This window comes from Maniola jurtina, chromosome 16, assembly GCF_905333055.1.
Source record: "Maniola jurtina chromosome 16, ilManJurt1.1, whole genome shotgun sequence".
Classification (NCBI taxonomy): domain Eukaryota; kingdom Metazoa; phylum Arthropoda; class Insecta; order Lepidoptera; family Nymphalidae; genus Maniola; species Maniola jurtina.
Genome location: NC_060044.1, coordinates 13,981,647 through 14,000,233, shown reverse-complemented (window position 1 = coordinate 14,000,233; position 18,587 = coordinate 13,981,647). Strand labels below are relative to the sequence as shown.

The 18,587-nt window shown below is 47.8% G+C and overlaps 1 protein-coding gene across 1 annotated transcript; it reads right to left on the bottom strand.

Annotated features, from left to right (window-relative positions):
• Nucleotides 1-10,264: 10,264 nt before the first annotated feature.
• LOC123872999 (RAC serine/threonine-protein kinase) lies at nucleotides 10,265-15,709 on the bottom strand. The gene is made up of 3 exons (XM_045917641.1): nucleotides 15,089-15,709; nucleotides 13,885-14,047; nucleotides 10,265-11,409 (listed from the first exon to the last, which is right to left on the bottom strand). The coding sequence occupies exons 1-3, from the start codon at nucleotides 15,391-15,393 to the stop codon at nucleotides 10,393-10,395; spliced, it is 1,485 nt and encodes a 494-aa protein (XP_045773597.1). The 5' UTR covers nucleotides 15,394-15,709; the 3' UTR covers nucleotides 10,265-10,392.
• Nucleotides 15,710-18,587: the final 2,878 nt, after the last annotated feature.

Here is an 18,587-nt window from a genome sequence, read left to right as displayed (position 1 = left end):
ATATTTAATCATAGCAAAATTAAAAATATAAATAAATAAAGGGATGGGCCGTTCGAAGAAAAAAAATGCGCTCACAAGTTAAAGAGAATTGGCAAAAAATTTTCAAAAGAAAAATGAAACCGACTTCAAAAACCAAAAACACTAAAAAGTAGAAAATAATTTTTGTTTAGCTACACATGTAATGTACCTAGGTATGAAGTCGAGCGATCATATTAAAACAAAATTAGAAATCCAAGAGTGAAGCTCGCCCGACTTCATACCTAGGTACATTACATGTGTAGCTAAACAAAGATCCTACTTTTTAGTGTTTTTGGTTTTTGAAGTCGGTTTTATTTTTCTTTTGAAAATTTTTTATTTCACAATTTTTAGTGGCCCCACTGTACTATAATATGCTATGCCCAGTAAAAACCCTACTGTTTACTAAGCTATTACAGTGATCGCGAGCAATTTGCTCTTATCCATTGAGGAGTTCTGTTCTCCATCTCCGAAGATATTCATCAGATCTTCACCAAATTTATATGGGACCACCTGCACAGTATACCCTTTCAAACAAAAAAAAATAATTTCCAAATCGGTCCAGGGGTCTTTGAGTATTTGGGGAACATACATAAAAAAAAAAAGATCCCGACGAATTGAGAACCTCCTCCTTTTTTGGAAGTCGGTTAAAAAGTCTCTGCATGATGCATCACGCAATATCAGTCGGCCGCACACGCTTTATCGTATCGCACGTGTTTTTGACTGTCGAAAATGCCGTCATGTGCGGTCAAATCTTGCAAAAACCGTACGGAAATCCATCAAAAAAAAAAATGGAATAACATTTCACTCGTAAGTATATCGTTTTCTCATTTAATTTAACGTATAAGCTGGGTATATTTTTATTTATTTTTTAGAACCCCGAAGCAGAGGAATCGCCTGGTATTAACAGAATTATTTTATTTTATTTATTTTTTATTTTTTATGGACACAGTATTAACAATAAACAAAAGGTAACACAAATACAAAGCACACACACCACAACAGTCTCCAACGAAAAGTTATCACAGAATTAAAACACACAATAGCCGGCATACAACACAATTATTATATACTTACTTTAGTATTAGGAACTTTTATTGATGTAGTCCAGTTTAAAATCCTGTTTTTGGCTGTATTATGAAACTTTCTCACTGCCAGCTTTTAGAAGGCAGGACCTTAACTCACAGACTGTTCTACCTCAAGCAAGCTTCAAATTGAAGGACTGTGGAATTTATTCCTGGTCTAAAATCAGATCTATTATTTTGTATGTACTTACTCTGTCCTAGTATTTACGTACCTACCTGACTGGATTGCAATTTGCATAAAAAATCTCACAGCACTGTAGCCAGTTTTATAATTTCATTCCATACTTTGTGTAGGTGACTACTGATAGGGTGACTGCACAATGCGAAGGAGTGTTAGTGTTCACCCATCGGTCATGTTTATTAGTTCCTTTGTGCGCTCTAGAGACCAAACGTGTGGATTATGTGGACAGATTTTGATGATTCCTGCCCAGTAGGATTGTCTCAATCTTCAGTGCCACTAAAGATGTGGAAATTATGAGAAAACAATAATATGGCATCTTAGTTAAATAAGTCAGTTTCAGAGTGCTGTACCCTGCATCATCAGGTTTGTGTTTGGACTTGGTAGGTAACCATGAAGTTGTTGTTGGATACCTTGAATATCAAATCATCATTCATCAGTAGGTACCGCCGCATCAGGATTGAGGAGTTGGAATCCGAACTTCAATGATGTAGTCTGTTTGGTAAATCGTTACGTATACGTTTAAAAAAACAGGTTGTATTGAGAACCACCCTTTTTGAAGTCTGTTAAAAACCCAAAACCAACTGCGTAAATATAGCAAGTCAAGTTTTTGTGTTTTTCTAAATTAGGCACTTGCAAGTTACAACATACAACACTTAGATTCTTACACAGTTAAAGGGGGACAGGCAGTGATATTACAATAGATATTCTAACATCATTGGGAACGGGGGAGTAAATAAAACAAATAAATTGAAACCTATCTTTAATATATACAAAAAAGGAAATATAGTGTGGGGCGCACTCCGGTGCCCACCATCAAGTCCATAGCACTGCATATTGTATATCATATATCTATGTACACGCGAGCGTGACGCGCCTCGAGCGGACGGCGAGCACTCGCGCACTATATCAGTTAACCTACGTTTAACATACAAAAAATATAATTATATGGGAGCGAGTAATTTTTACAATAACTAACGATTAGGGTCCGCAAGCGTGCGCCGCGGGGGCGCTGCGTCCGACGCCCGCCGGCACCCGCCGGCCCGACGGGCGCGACGACGTGTTCTGTGACGACAGAAACCCACGCCGGACCCGCAGTGCGTCAGGAGTCTGTTCCCGTCCTCGGTCCTCGTCGGCTCGGCGCGAGCGCGACGTAACGATAATTAAGTAAAAGCAACATATTTCAGTCAATAATACGGATCGTCAGACGATGCGACACTGAACGACGACCACCGTGTCGTGTACATATTGTATGTTCGGGCGAACGGCAATCAATCCAATTCATTTAGCGAAATAACATTAACGAAAAGAGATCCACATTTGAAGTAACATTTCACGATATGGAGATTTTAATGCGTAAACGAGTGAAACGGTCCGCGACCTTCGCGTAGGCCGAGGGTGTCCTTGTACTATACATGTCGGGTGTCGCCAGATAGTACACACTACACACGCCCTACGCGATGCATGTTCGGCTGAAACTCGTCCAATGACGTCACAACTCTGAAATCTCCGCAGCACGAAGTCGTGATCGCGTACATTGCTACAGTAAAGCGGAATTCACATAACGAAATTAGTTTCACCACATTAATTTCAGTATCAATTGTACGTGTAAACGTCTTATTTATGCATTACAAAATATGTAACAAGTGTTACATATGAAATGGCTTTTCACATAATGTTTAACATGCTTCCTGTGAAATGCTTCATGTCCGGTGCAGTTCCACGCGTCGCGTCGGGCGTGACATCGTTTCGACTCGCGTCACAGTCGACGCGGCTCGCACACCGCGCCCACTCATTACAATCCAAGAGCAGTGCGGTGTGCGATCAGCATCGGACGTCATTCGCTCGTCTAGGCCAGAAACTGACGTATAACGTGCCTCCTAACTTCACCCAATCGCCATGTCGCGCCGTGTAGCAACGGGTTTGTTTTGAGTCAGTAGCACACGGGTCGGTCCGCGTCACGTGGAGTGTTTGGACAGCATCGATCTATGAGTTGCGCAACGAATGTACTTGTGCAGAGAGACGCGGCCCGCGGGGCACCCAGGCTCGCGTAGTTTGGAACGATGATGGATGAGGGTTGACGTGAACGGGTTTTTCAATATTTAAAGCGCCGCTTAGTAAGTTCTGTCGTAAAATATAGTATACAACTGTTTTGTCTGCGGATGTAATGCGAATCATAAACTTTACCTCTTCATAATATTAGTAGATAGTGGATAAATAGAAACCGATTTCAATAAAAACTAAAAAGGAATAAAGAGTAATTAAATTAAGTAGGTACGTACCTACGTGAATTAATATTATTTTTGCAGTCGGAGCCAAACATCGGTTGAACCGGACGCCTGTTTTAAGTTATTTTTTTCTTTCAAGCGATGTGCAGCACCAAGTCTAATAAATATTATTACATTATCACGTTATTAAGGGCGCGCTTACATTTAAACCAAAAAATGCGAGTTTTCGAGCTCCAAATTAACCATCATAAGAAAGACTTCCACATAATTGAATATATGTTTAAAAAAAATCAATCTTTCGTATTGACAGTTAATGTAACATTTTTGCCAAAACTATTTTATTAACCCCCGACCCAAAAAGAGGGGTGTTATAAGTTTGACGTGTGTATCTGTGTATCTGTCTGTGGCATCGTAGCGCCTAAACGAATGAACCGATTTTAATTTACTTTTTTTTGTTTGAAAGGTGGCTTGATCGAGAGTGTTCTTAGCTATAATCCAAAAAAATTAGTTCAGCCGTTTAAGAGTTATCAGCTCTTTTCTAGTTTTCTTGTAGAAAAGAAGATTAGATAACCGTTAGGTTCATAATATTATGTCAATTGACAAATGTCAAGCTGTCAAGATGGACGTTGCCTAAATACATAATTATTTATTTGAAAATGATGTTTTGGAAAACTCAGATACTTTAGATCGTAGGCGCGGAATAGTCCAAGAAAATCAGTTCAGCCGTTTGAAAGTTATCAGGTCTTTTCGGTCTTTTTTAGTTACTGTAACCTTCACTTGTCGGGGGTGTTATAAATTTTTAATTTACACTTGTTTATTTTGGAGTGATCAATCTCCCGCGCCTAGTTTTATTGAAAACAGTAACAGACTCAACTTTGAAGCCCTAAATGTCTTTAGAAATCATCTGATTTACTGGAAAAAAATATTTGAATATTAGAAATATAGTCCTATTGACGCATAATGAACTAAAATATGGATTTTTAATCATTACTGAGTAAAAAAAAGAACTGTTGCCAATTTTTGCAAATTATATGGCTAGTTTATAACGATTTTTTGTATCGAATAAAGCAGGTAGTTTTGGTAACAATCTATTTATTTGATCTTTCATAAAAATAACAATAAACATCACTCCAAATTGCAATAACCAGCCACGCAATAAACAAAAGTCTTTTTAAATATGACACATTAAATGTCAATACGAAAAATTAGTTTATTTTAAATATGTATTTAATTATGTGAAAGATTTTCCTATTGTGGTAAATTTAGCACTTGAAATCTTAAATTTTGTGATTTTTGTGTAAGCGCGGCCTTAAGACTTCGGCTCCTAATCTAGAAATTTAAAAATTGAATATCTCGGAAACTGGTATGAATCGCCGATTTTGGCTCGCAGGGAGTACGAGCCGTACCTGTACGAGCGGCGGCGAGCCGTGCCTGTACGAGCGGCGGCGAGCCGTGCCTGTACGAGCGGCGGCGAGCCGTGCCTGTACGAGCGGCGGCGAGCCGTGCCTGTACGAGCGGCGGCGAGCCGTGCCTGTACGAGCGGCGGCGAGCCGTGCCTGTACGAGCGGCGGCGAGCCGTGCCTGTACGAGCGGCGGCGAGCCGTGCCTGTACGAGCGGCGGCGAGCCGTGCCTGTACGAGCGGCGGCGAGCCGTGCCTGTACGAGCGGCGGCGAGCCGTGCCTGTACGAGCGGCGGCGAGCCGTGCCTGTACGAGCGGCGGCGAGCCGTGCCTGTACGAGCGGCGGCGAGCCGTGCCTGTACGAGCGGCGCGGACGGCTCGCTCGACGGCAAAGGCGTTGCGCAACTGTATAGATCCTAAAGCTGTGGTTGTAGTACGCAACGCGCCACGAGTGGACACCCCCGACGGCGCTCCTCACGTGTTGCCATTAAACAGATAAACAACGCGGTTCAAGGTCAGAGGCCTACGTTTCCGTGGGCGGCCGCGAAGCGAGCGACGCGCAATGCTGCTGTGGAAGTGTCGGCCGAACGCGTGCGACTCGGGACTTCGACCGCGACCTACGGAAGTCTACCTTAACACTTACATCGAAACATCTCACTTTGAGATTGCTCATATAGCTAAACGAGTCAGCGTTACAACGTCGACATAAACTGTCTCGTTCCGGTAAAGTCTGCGGCAGAGACCTATGGAGCGTATCCGTAGACTCCGATCAGACTTAAGGTTCAGTTAAAACGAGACACGTTTATGTGAGTATATAGCGCCATCTCGTGTGTCTCGATCCTGAGTCCGTTAGGGAAGTGGGTGCGCTCAGCAGAGCCGGAGGCGCGGCTAGTGGCGGCGGTCGGGCGCGGCCGAGTGCTGCGACAGGTGCGAGAGCGCCGAGTGCGCCGACGAGCAGATGTCCTGCGACACACAGGCACAGGTGTGAGGATATAGCGCCATCTCGTGTGTCCGTTAGGGAAGTGGGTGCGCTCAGCAGAGCCGGCGGCGCGGCTAGTGGCGGCGGTCGGGCGCGGCCGAGTGCTGCGACAGGTGCGAGAGCGCCGAGTGCGCCGACGAGCAGATGTCCTGCGACACACAGGCACAGGTGTGAGGATATAGCGCCATCTCGTGTGTCCGTTAGGGAAGTGGGTGCGCTCAGCAGAGCCGGCGGCGCGGCTAGTGGCGGCGGTCGGGCGCGGCCGAGTGCTGCGACAGGTGCGAGAGCGCCGAGTGCGCCGACGAGCAGATGTCCTGCGACACACAGGCACAGGTGTGAGGATATAGCGCCATCTCGTGTGTCCGTTAGGGAAGTGGGTGCGCTCAGCAGAGCCGGCGGCGCGGCTAGTGGCGGCGGTCGGGCGCGGCCGAGTGCTGCGACAGGTGCGAGAGCGCCGAGTGCGCCGACGAGCAGATGTCCTGCGACACACAGGCACAGGTGTGAGGATATAGCGCCATCTCGTGTGTCTCGATCCCGAGTCCGTTAGGGAAGTGGGTGCGCTCAGCAGAGCCGGCGGCGCGGCTAGTGGCGGCGGTCGGGCGCGGCCGAGTGCTGCGACAGGTGCGAGAGCGCCGAGTGCGCCGACGAGCAGATGTCCTGCGACACACAGGCACAGGTGAGATGACGCGTGCAGCTCTCACGCGGCAGCAGCCCACACAAGTCTAACTAAACCTCGAGAGTGACCCGTACGTGTCAGCAGGATAATAAATGTAATATTTTTGCTACCAAGTTTAAAATCACATCACACTAATATTATAAAGGAGAAAATTTGTATGTATGTATGTATGTATGTGTGTGTGTGTGTGTATGTTTGTTACTCCTTCACGCAAAAACTACTGGACGGATTTGGCTGAAATTTAGAATGGAGATACATTATACCCTGGATTAGCACATAGGCTACTTTTTATCTCGGAAAATCAAAGAGTTCCCACGGAAATTTTAAAAAACCTACATCCACGCGAACGAAGTCGCGGGCATCAGCTAGTTCATACTAATGTTATAAATGCGAAAGTGTGTCTGTCTGCTAGCTTTTCACGGCCTAACAGTTTAATCGATTTTGATGAAATTTGGTAGAGAGATAGCTTACATCGCGAGGACGGACATAGGCAGGGATAAAGAGTTTTAATCCCAGAAAATCAAGGAGTTCCCACGGGATTCTCAAAGGCTGTTACCTATGATCTGTTTAACCGATTTATATGAAATTCGGCACAGGAGTAGCTTGCGTTCGTTCCGGAAATTGAAATGGGCAAATTTTTACCCCGGAAAATTAAAGAGTTCCCACTGCATTAAAAGAAAACCTAAATTTACGCGGACGAAGTCGCGGGCAATCATTTAGTTATTTTATATTACACAATATTATAAAAACGGCGGAATACTATAGGCAGCAAATATATTAAGTAAGCATATTATGCAAATAGTGGGGCGGGTCTCTGAAGGCGAGGTGGGGAAGACGGAGGAAGCTAGGAAAGAGGAGAAAGTGAGGATGAGGGGAAGGTGGTGGCGGAAGTCGAAGGGGGAGGTCGAGGGAAGGTGGGAGATGGGGTGGGGGGGGGGGGGGGGGGGGTCGTCACCTGCGGCGCGAGGGGAGGAGGGGAAAGGGCGGTACCTGGTAGCTGAACTGCGGGAAGTGCTCCTCCTGGATGCGCGCCAGGCCGGCGTCGCTGTCGGGCGGCGTGAGCTCCACCGACTCGCCCGTGAACTGCGAGTCCCGTCACCTGCGGCGCGAGGGGAGGAGGGGGAAGGGCGGTACCTGGTAGCTGAACTGCGGGAAGTGCTCCTCCTGGATGCGCGCCAGGCCGGCGTCGCTGTCGGGCGGCGTGAGCTCCACCGACTCGCCCGTGAACTGCGAGTCCCGTCACCTGCAGCGCGAGGGGAGGAGGGGGAAGGGCGGTACCTGGTAGCTGAACTGCGGGAAGTGCTCCTCCTGGATGCGCGCCAGGCCGGCGGCGCTGGCGGGCGGCGTGAGCTCCACCGACTCGCCCGTGAACTGCGAGTCCCGTCACCTGCGGCGCGAGGGGAGGAGGGGGAAGGGCGGTACCTGGTAGCTGAACTGCGGGAAGTGCTCCTCCTGGATGCGCGCCAGGCCGGCGTCGCTGTCGGGCGGCGTGAGCTCCACCGACTCGCCCGTGAACTGCGAGTCCCGTCACCTGCGGCGCGAGGGGAGGAGGGGGAAGGGCGGTACCTGGTAGCTGAACTGCGGGAAGTGCTCCTCCTGGATGCGCGCCAGGCCGGCGTCGCTGTCGGGCGGCGTGAGCTCCACCGACTCGCCCGTGAACTGCGAGTCCCGTCACCTGCGGCGCGAGGGGAGGAGGGGGAAGGGCGGTACCTGGTAGCTGAACTGCGGGAAGTGCTCCTCCTGGATGCGCGCCAGGCCGGCGTCGCTGTCGGGCGGCGTGAGCTCCACCGACTCGCCCGTGAACTGCGAGTCCCGTCACCTGCAGCGCGAGGGGAGGAGGGGGAAGGGCGGTACCTGGTAGCTGAACTGCGGGAAGTGCTCCTCCTGGATGCGCGCCAGGCCGGCGTCGCTGTCGGGCGGCGTGAGCTCCACCGACTCGCCCGTGAACTGCGAGTCCCGTCACCTGCGGCGCGAGGGGAGGAGGGGGAAGGGCGGTACCTGGTAGCTGAACTGCGGGAAGTGCTCCTCCTGGATGCGCGCCAGGCCGGCGTCGCTGTCGGGCGGCGTGAGCTCCACCGACTCGCCCGTGAACTGCGAGTCCCGTCACCTGCGGCGCGAGGGGAGGAGGGGGAAGGGCGGTACCTGGTAGCTGAACTGCGGGAAGTGCTCCTCCTGGATGCGCGCCAGGCCGGCGTCGCTGTCGGGCGGCGTGAGCTCCACCGACTCGCCCGTGAACTGCGAGTCCCGTCACCTGCAGCGCGAGGGGAGGAGGGGGAAGGGCGGTACCTGGTAGCTGAACTGCGGGAAGTGCTCCTCCTGGATGCGCGCCAGGCCGGCGTCGCTGTCGGGCGGCGTGAGCTCCACCGACTCGCCCGTGAACTGCGAGTCCCGTCACCTGCGGCGCGAGGGGAGGAGGGGGAAGGGCGGTACCTGGTAGCTGAACTGCGGGAAGTGCTCCTCCTGGATGCGCGCCAGGCCGGCGTCGCTGTCGGGCGGCGTGAGCTCCACCGACTCGCCCGTGAACTGCGAGTCCCGTCACCTGCAGCGCGAGGGGAGGAGGGGGAAGGGCGGTACCTGGTAGCTGAACTGCGGGAAGTGCTCCTCCTGGATGCGCGCCAGGCCGGCGTCGCTGTCGGGCGGCGTGAGCTCCACCGACTCGCCCGTGAACTGCGAGTCCCGTCACCTGCGGCGCGAGGGGAGGAGGGGGAAGGGCGGTACCTGGTAGCTGAACTGCGGGAAGTGCTCCTCCTGGATGCGCGCCAGGCCGGCGTCGCTGTCGGGCGGCGTGAGCTCCACCGACTCGCCCGTGAACTGCGAGTCCCGTCACCTGCAGCGCGAGGGGAGGAGGGGGAAGGGCGGTACCTGGTAGCTGAACTGCGGGAAGTGCTCCTCCTGGATGCGCGCCAGGCCGGCGTCGCTGTCGGGCGGCGTGAGCTCCACCGACTCGCCCGTGAACTGCGAGTCCCGTCACCTGCGGCGCGAGGGGAGGAGGGGGAAGGGCGGTACCTGGTAGCTGAACTGCGGGAAGTGCTCCTCCTGGATGCGCGCCAGGCCGGCGTCGCTGTCGGGCGGCGTGAGCTCCACCGACTCGCCCGTGAACTGCGAGTCCCGTCACCTGCGGCGCGAGGGGAGGAGGGGGAAGGGCGGTACCTGGTAGCTGAACTGCGGGAAGTGCTCCTCCTGGATGCGCGCCAGGCCGGCGTCGCTGTCGGGCGGCGTGAGCTCCACCGACTCGCCCGTGAACTGCGAGTCCCGTCACCTGCGGCGCGAGGGGAGGAGGGGGAAGGGCGGTACCTGGTAGCTGAACTGCGGGAAGTGCTCCTCCTGGATGCGCGCCAGGCCGGCGTCGCTGTCGGGCGGCGTGAGCTCCACCGACTCGCCCGTGAACTGCGAGTCCCGTCACCTGCGGCGCGAGGGGAGGAGGGGGAAGGGCGGTACCTGGTAGCTGAACTGCGGGAAGTGCTCCTCCTGGATGCGCGCCAGGCCGGCGTCGCTGTCGGGCGGCGTGAGCTCCACCGACTCGCCCGTGAACTGCGAGTCCCGTCACCTGCGGCGCGAGGGGAGGAGGGGGAAGGGCGGTACCTGGTAGCTGAACTGCGGGAAGTGCTCCTCCTGGATGCGCGCCAGGCCGGCGTCGCTGTCGGGCGGCGTGAGCTCCACCGACTCGCCCGTGAACTGCGAGTCTCGTCACCTGCGGCGCGAGGGGAGGAGGGGGAAGGGCGGTACCTGGTAGCTGAACTGCGGGAAGTGCTCCTCCTGGATGCGCGCCAGGCCGGCGTCGCTGTCGGGCGGCGTGAGCTCCACCGACTCGCCCGTGAACTGCGAGTCCCGTCACCTGCGGCGCGAGGGGAGGAGGGGGAAGGGCGGTACCTGGTAGCTGAACTGCGGGAAGTGCTCCTCCTGGATGCGCGCCAGGCCGGCGTCGCTGTCGGGCGGCGTGAGCTCCACCGACTCGCCCGTGAACTCGGAGTCGAAGTAGCGCGTGTCGGTGTCCGAGTCCACCTGCGGCTTGAAGGGCGGCGGGATCTTCTTGGCCAGCAGGTCGGCCCAGTTGATGGCCGCGAAGAAGGGGTGCTGCATGATTTCCTGCGCGTCGTCGGGCCCCGCGCCCAGGCGGCGCGCGGGCTCCTTGCACAGCAGCGCGGCCAGCAGCGCGCGGCACGGCGCCGACAGCGCGCGCGGGAAGCGCACCTCCTCCTCCACGATGAGCGCGAACAGCACGTCGTGGTCGCGGTTGTAGAAGGGCAGGCGGCCGCACACCATCTCGTACAGCACGACGCCCGTGCCCCACCAGTCCACGGCGGGCCCGTAGTCCGTGTCCTCCAGCACCTCGGGCGCCAGGTACTCGGGCGTGCCGCAGAACGTCTTGGTGGTGCGGCCGTAGGTGATGTTGACCTTGCACAGGCCGAAGTCCGCGATCTTGATGTGGCCGTCCTTGTCCAGCAGCAGGTTCTCCAGCTTGACGTCGCGGTAGATGATGCCCTCGGCGTGCAGGTAGCCCAGCGCCGACACGATCTCGGCGCCGTAGAAGCGCGTGCGCTCCTCGCTGAAGCTGCGCACGCGCGACAGGTGGAAGAACAGCTCGCCGCCGTTGGCGTACTCCATCACGAAGCACACGCGGTCCGCCGTCTGGAACGAGTAGCGCAGCGCCGTCAGGAACGGGTGCTTGGCCTTCTTCAGCACGTGGTTCTCGGTGATGGTGTGCGCCACCTCGTCCTTCTGGATGATGAGGTTCTTCTTGAGGATCTTCATGGCGTACAGCTTGCCCGTGCCCTTCTCGCGCGACAGCACCACCTTGCCGAACGTGCCCTTGCCCAGCACCTTCACGAACTCGAACTTCTCCAGCGTCTGCAACACATCCCACGTCAATGTCGCTCCCACTCACACATGGCCCGTAACCCCCTACACAAAACTTCTGCTACAAAAATAATAACTAACTATGTTTTGGGCCTTTCAGTTTAATATAAAATAGTAAAGGTCCAAGCGCTCGTCGCGTCAGGTGACTGCTAAAGCTATAAAAGTCATCAGTTGTACAAAGAATAGTTTCTGTTATCTGAAGCAGTCCCCCGACGCAACAAGCGCTTGGATATGAGCTTTACTATTTATATTCAACTTAAAAGGGCTAATACATGCTTATTTGCTTATTATATTTTTACTTTTTAGAAGTTTTTGTGCCCAAGATTTTTTAAATTTTTAGTTAAATTTTTATTTTATTACTCTTTTTAACTTTCTATCTTGAAATGGTTTGTGTAATATATGCACATTACACACTACCATGCCAGTGGCTTTATAACAATTTATCCTTATTAAAATTTGGCTGGACAATAATAATATGTTTTGGTGGGATAGTATTGACTGGTCTAACAAGTGTAAATTAATAAAAATTTATAACACCCCCGACAAGTGAAGGTTACAGTAACTAGAAAAGAGCTGATAACTTTCAAACGGCTGAACCGATTTTCTTGGATTATAGCTAAGAACACTCTCGATCAAGCCACCTTTCAAACAAAAAAAACTATATTAAAATTGGTTCATTAGTTTAGAAGCTACGATGCCACAAACTTATAACACCCCTCTTTTTGGGTGGGGGGTTAAAAAACACTGGCTGACCAGATTTAAGATTATAGCTAAGAACACTCAACCAAGCCACCTTTCAAGCAAAAAAATTTCAAAAGAAAAATAAAACCGACTTCAAAAACCCATACTGTTTACTAAGCTATTACACTGATCGCGAGCAATTTGCTCTTATCCATTGAGGAGTTCTGTTCTCCATCTCCGAAGATATTCATCAGATCTTCACCAAATTTATATGGGACCACCTGCACAGTATACCCTTTCAAACAAAAAAAAAAAAAATTCAAAATCAGTGCAGGCATCTTTGAGTATTCGGGGACATACATTAAAAAAAAAGATTCCGACAAATTGTGAACGTCCTCCTTTTTTCGAAGACGATTAAAAAAACTAAATCAAAATCGGTTCATTCATTTAGGAGCTACAATGCCACAGACAGATACACAAACACAGAGATACATATGTCAAATTTATAACACCCCTCTTTTTGGTATAGGAGCTTGAACAAATCAACATGTCTCTTTTTGTATAGCTGCTTAGTGTAAAAGGTCCTAATTCTGACATCAACGCCTTTTTAAGCGATCCTCGCGTTCGCCGTAAAAGCATTCATATTTCGCTAGAAATCTGATTATTTTTTTGCAAAATTTATATGCAAGGGTGAGTTTTCTCTCAAATCAAATACTTATCCACCAAAGGACTCACTAATGCTTATTTCTTAAGTCATCTCACATTAACATACCAAGAAAGTTCAGCAAACTCCATGAAACATTCCTACCATTAAATGGATTAATATTTCCTATAATTACACATATATATACTATATATATATGTAATGATTGATACAGGAGTCCTATGTAACAAGGTTTGAGGATATAATACAAGGCGGGTAATTCCAATAAGCAACCCGTGAAACTGTGTGAGTGTAGTTTTGCTCTCTGAAAATCTATACTAATAAATAAAATAAAACCGATTTTGATGGGATTTTCACAAACAAGTAGAGAATTGACCAGGGTGTAACATAGGCTACTTTTTTAACGGACTTTCAAAAAGGGAGTTGTGTTTTTCTACCTATGTACACCGAAATCTCCGAGATTTCTGAACCAATTTGTTTATTATTTTTTTAATCGATAGAGGAAATTCGTGACATTGTTTCATAAAAAAATTGGATTCCAACTCCTCAATCCTGATGCTGCAGGGGACCTCACCATCAATACTGATGGGGTTTAGATACTGTCGGTTTTAAATTGATTGATATTGAAGGTATCTGTACAAGTAAAGACTTTGTTGTTGACTTCGAGGACCCAACTCCTCAACCCTGATGATGTAAGGAATTGCATTCCTAAATTCCTAAATCCTGGTGATCCCTCAGGATTTTTAAAGGATCATCCGTTTTAATGTTTTTACGTGGTACAGAAACACGTTGCATCCCCGGGACGGGCTATTACGGATAGTCTACTTTTGTCCTGGGAAATCAAAAGTTCCCACGGGATTTCAGAGCCTAAATCCACGCGGGCGAAGCTGCGAGCATCAGCTAGTATAAAATAAGCCACAACGAGGAAAATGATAGCTTATTTATGATATCACTGTGGGAATTACAGAAAGGAATTCCAGAAGAGAATGTAGGAAAGTTTTCCTTCCTCAACTACAAACACACAGACAGTGCCTGCCAAGTCAAGCTACGAGTACATGAAGCCAGTCAAGTATCTATTGGACAACAGGCTATCAGAGGCAGGATAAGACAACGCCACTCACGATGCGGCGCGGGTCGCGGAAGCTGGTGCCGAGCTGCGCGATGTCGCCGTCGTCGCCGTCCGCGATGCTGGCGAAGGGCGCCGGCGCCTCGCCCGCGCCGCCCGCCGCGCCCGCCGCGCTCAACTGCGCCGCCACGTAGCGGATGGCGGCCACCCACTCCTCCCTGCACACCCGCCTCACTTCAACACACGTATGTCCACTACTACGCAGCTTTCCAGACTGACTTTAAAAAAATTGAATTAAGCACCTAAATATAAAAATATCATCTAAACCACTGTAAAGAGACAAGGCGCCTAGAAACCTAATGCTGTTACCTCATTGAATAGTTAAAACTGGGTATGTGGGGTAGAACAGGCACCGTGGACTTTGTGAGACCAGGATAGCTCCTTAAAAAAGGATCTAGCATCCTTTTTAAAAACATCAAATCCTTTTTAGGGTTCCATACCTCAAAAGGAAAAAAGGAACCCCTTACATGATCACTTTGTTCTGTCTGTTATGTCTGTCAAGAAAACCTTTTGTTTACAAGTTTGCAACCTAAGGGCTAGTTCCCATTCCCGTTGACCTGGAATCATGAACTTCAGCAGTAGGTAGATCTCATGGCACAGGTAAAGGAAAAATCCCAAAACTGTGAATTTGTGGTTACATCAAATATTAAAATGTGTTCATGAACTAAAGAATTAGTATTTTAAATTTTCTAGGATAACAATATCAAGTAGGGTATCACATGAAAGGGCTTTACCTGTACATTCTACAACAGATTTTTTATTTATTTTTATACAAGTCCAAAGCCTGTGATTTCCATCAAAACAGTAAGTATAATTAATTAAGAAATTAAGAAATAGCTCGCATCATAGGGAAGGATATAGGCTAATTTTTATCCTGGAAAATCAAAGAGTTTCCATGGGAATTTAAAAACCTAAATCCATATGGATGCACGGACGTTATCTAGTAAACAAATAAAACTAATGAATGACTGGGTTGATTGGCTCGCTAACCCCCGGAGCTGAATGCTGTGCGCGCTAATGTTTGGTAATGATTTTAAGAAGCTTCTTCTCTAAGCCTAGGGAGGACTTCCCGCCTCTCAGACAGTTATTTGGTTCATCGTGTTTCAAAGGGGGTGTTCACTGGTCAGTATGCGAGGCATGCGGCTGGATCGAGCTGCACTTGTGGCAACTAGGAGCACGCCGACTCGACCGACACTCACCGCTCCTTCTCGGTGTCGACGGCGAAGTTGCGCTCGATGACGGTGGTCCACTGCAGGCCGCGGATGGTGAACACGTAGGGCCGCGGCTTGTCCACGGCCATGATCTGGCAGTCGCGCACCGTGAACTTGTTGAGCGGGTCGCGGTAGTTGCGGCGCTCGGGCTGCGCCTTGAAGCCCACCAGGTCGCCGTTGTCGAACAGGATGAAGTAGCGGTCGCGCCAGTTGCGGATGTGCTCGCCGCGCTTCAGCAGCCAGCCCTCCTTCACGATGGCGCCGGGCGCCGCCGCCGCCTCCGCCTCCGCCATGGCGCCGCGCCGCGCTCACCGGGGGCCAGGCGCGCAACGCATGTTTCGCACGCCTCGAGCCACGAGCGTTCAATCACAAGATTTCCACGATTTTCTTCTCTTCACAAAACGACACGAAATTAGCGACGTAGCCTCGCGGTAGTCGAATGATGAAATATAAAAGTGTCACGAGAGAGCAAAACATTTATAGCGCCGTTTCGTTCGGCTAATTGCCACGGCACATAAGGAAGAAAGAGGCATCCGAGTGCGCAAATGTTACGAAGGATCACCGTATTTGGTCGTATTATATCCTATTTTGACAAATTAGTTCCGTATGTCTGCCGCTAGGTGATCGAATGGCGCTGCTGTTCGTTTCTTTCATTACGTTTCAATACACGCTGCACTCCCAGGATTAATTTTGTTAATCCGGTCCTCCCACGTGAGGGGCAATGAAGTACCTAATTTCTTTCCACACCCGTCTCTGAAGTGTGATCAACTGTTCAATAATATTATATTTTAATATTCTAAGTTTGCCTTCTATCATTTTGTTGGAGTTCCGTACCGACGGCAACGGGACCCTGTTATATTACTGCCTCCGCTGTCCATTCATCTGTCTGTCAGTGGGCTGTATCTCGTGAACCATAATAGTTTCGACATTAAGAGAATTCATACCCCCTGAGCCATTTTTGAGCAATTTTGCCCCCTTATATTTTGTTAAACCCTGCATTTACTTAAAAACTTATTTAAGCTAGGTACACTGTAGAAATTTATCTGTTTTACTAAATTAGAAGAAAACATTTTGCAATTTATTGATAGTTTGTTTTTTATTGCCTAAAATACCAACGACGATTATTGAATTTTGGGTTTCGCGTAATCTTTGACGCTCACTACATCAAAAGTTACTTGTTCAATTTACAAAAACAGATATATATTTACTAAAGTAAAAGTCCTGAATTACTAAGATGGAAGACAAAAGTCTTTGATTTGGTATTTTTACATTATAAAAATCCAAACAAAAAAGTTATAATTTCACAAAATTACTGACATTATAAAATCTTCCTGTAAATATGACGAAAACAAATGTAATACCGATCGTTAAAAACAGAGCTGATGACGTCTCCGACCCTAAAAACTACCGCCCTATTTCTCTTGAACAACATTCTCAAAAAAATTTGAGAGATTGTTAATATCTCACTTAAATTGCAATATCGAGTTACACTGCGGTCAATTTGGCTTTCGTAGCGGTTTATCAACAGACTTAGCTATTTTTGCCTTAAAAAGTACTGTTAACTATTATCTCGCCCGAGAAACATCCGTATATGGATGTTTCCTGGATCTGAGCAAAGCATTCGACACCATTAATTGCAATATTTTGTGGAATAAGCTACGAGCTACTAAAGTACCTAGTAAGATAGTGGATTTGCTACAGTTTTGGTATACAAACCAAATTAACCAAGTAAAATGGCAAAAAGACTTTTCCGATACCTACCGGCTGAATTGCGGTGTTAGGCAGGGTGGTCTGACGTCACCAATTCTGTTTAACCTCTATGTAAATGAACTGATCGAGGAACTGAGCAGTGCTAGGGCAGGCTGCCAGATTGGAGGCGTCAGCGTAAACAATCTTAGCTACGCCGACGACATGGCCCTGCTCAGTCCCTCGGTCTGCGGCCTGCGTAGCCTAATTAACATCTGTAAAAAATATGCAGAAAAACACGGTTTATTGTATAATGTGGCAAAAACTGAAGTGATGATATTTAAATACAAGAAAAGCCCAGAAAATGTACTGCCAATAAAACTATGCGGCTCCGAACTGCGATATGTTACCAAATTTAAATATCTAAGACACGATGAAAGACAATGAGGACCTAGAGAGACAAAGACGGTCTCTGGCGGCAAAAAGCAATATGCTGGCTAGACGTTTCACCCGCTGTTCCCGACAGGTAAAAGTCACCCTGTTCAAAGCCTACTGCCAGGAGCTCTACACCTCCCAGCTCTGGTACACTTACTCCAAAGCAACTTTTGACGCACTTTGAGTGCAATACAATAATGCATTCCGAGTTCTGCTGGGGCTGCCATGGAGGTGTAGTGCGTCAGGTATGTTTGCGATGCACAGGGTTGACGATTTCTACGTTATAATGCGTAAGGCCAGGGCGAGGTTCTTGTCCCGACTGAATTACAGTCAAAACATAATATTACAAACTCTAAAATGTTATCATCATAATAACCCAAAATTTTTTCACATCTGATAATTCTATTTTATTTTATTTTGTTTTATTTTATTTTTTGGTACAATTATATACAAAACTTTTGCTATAATAATTACTTTAATTTTTCATTATTTTAATTTTAAATTTTAATTATTACATTTTAATATTACTTTTAATTTACGTAATTTAATTTGTATAAAATTATGCACACTATTTATTATTGTCTGAAATAAAAAAAAAAACATTTATTTTATTTTATTTATAAAACTGTCATTTTGGTGGATTATTTTTTATTATTTATAAATAAAATTAAGTATTCATAAAAAAAGAACATTATTAGCAACATAAAGAGAAAAAAAAATCTAAAATTTATTACTATTTGTTTCAATAAAATAAGCTTGAACTACAAAAAACAGCGCGAACATGGAGTAGGTACCTTTAACTGGGAAATTATTACTAACCGAGGCCTCGCCGTGAACGGATATACTTATCGTTTTTTTCTTTATAAATAAGTTTTTAAGTAGGTAAATTAAATGCAAGCATTAACAAAATATAAGGAGTTATAATTGCTCAAAAATGACTCAGAAGGTATGAATCCTCTTAATGGTAACAGCTTAGTACCGAAACAAAATTATAAAAATATAATAGTTAAAGTTAGGTATGTATCTAGTTACTAGTACCACCTATCTATATAGGTATTGCATATCAAATCTTTAAAAAGAGCAACCGCCGAGTTTCTTGCTGGTTTTTCTCTGTAAAAAAGGCATTCCGAACTAGTGGTAGATGCATTTGACGATACAAAAGTTACTTTTGTATTTTATACCTACTTTGTAAAAGTTTAATTGAATAAAAAATATTTTTATTTATTTATTATCAACGCCAATGTTATGGTAGGTGCTCTTGACGATTCAAAAGTACTTGTAATTGTAAAAGTCTATTTGAATAAAAATAATTTGAATTTTTTGATATTATTAAATCCGCCGTCCTGAGTACCTACCTACTACTCGT

Bases quoted from the DNA above. Each gene is read 5' to 3' on its own strand.
- LOC123872999 (XM_045917641.1), bottom strand. From the start codon at position 15,393: ATGGCGGAGGCGGAGGCGGCGGCGGCGCCCGGCGCCATCGTGAAGGAG. The intron at 14,048-15,088 runs GTGAGTGTCGGT...GCGGGTGTGCAG, and splicing joins GTCGACACCGAGAAGGAGCG to GGAGGAGTGGGTGGCCGCCA. The intron at 11,410-13,884 runs GTGAGTGGCGTT...GATGTGTTGCAG, and splicing joins TCCGCGACCCGCGCCGCATC to ACGCTGGAGAAGTTCGAGTT.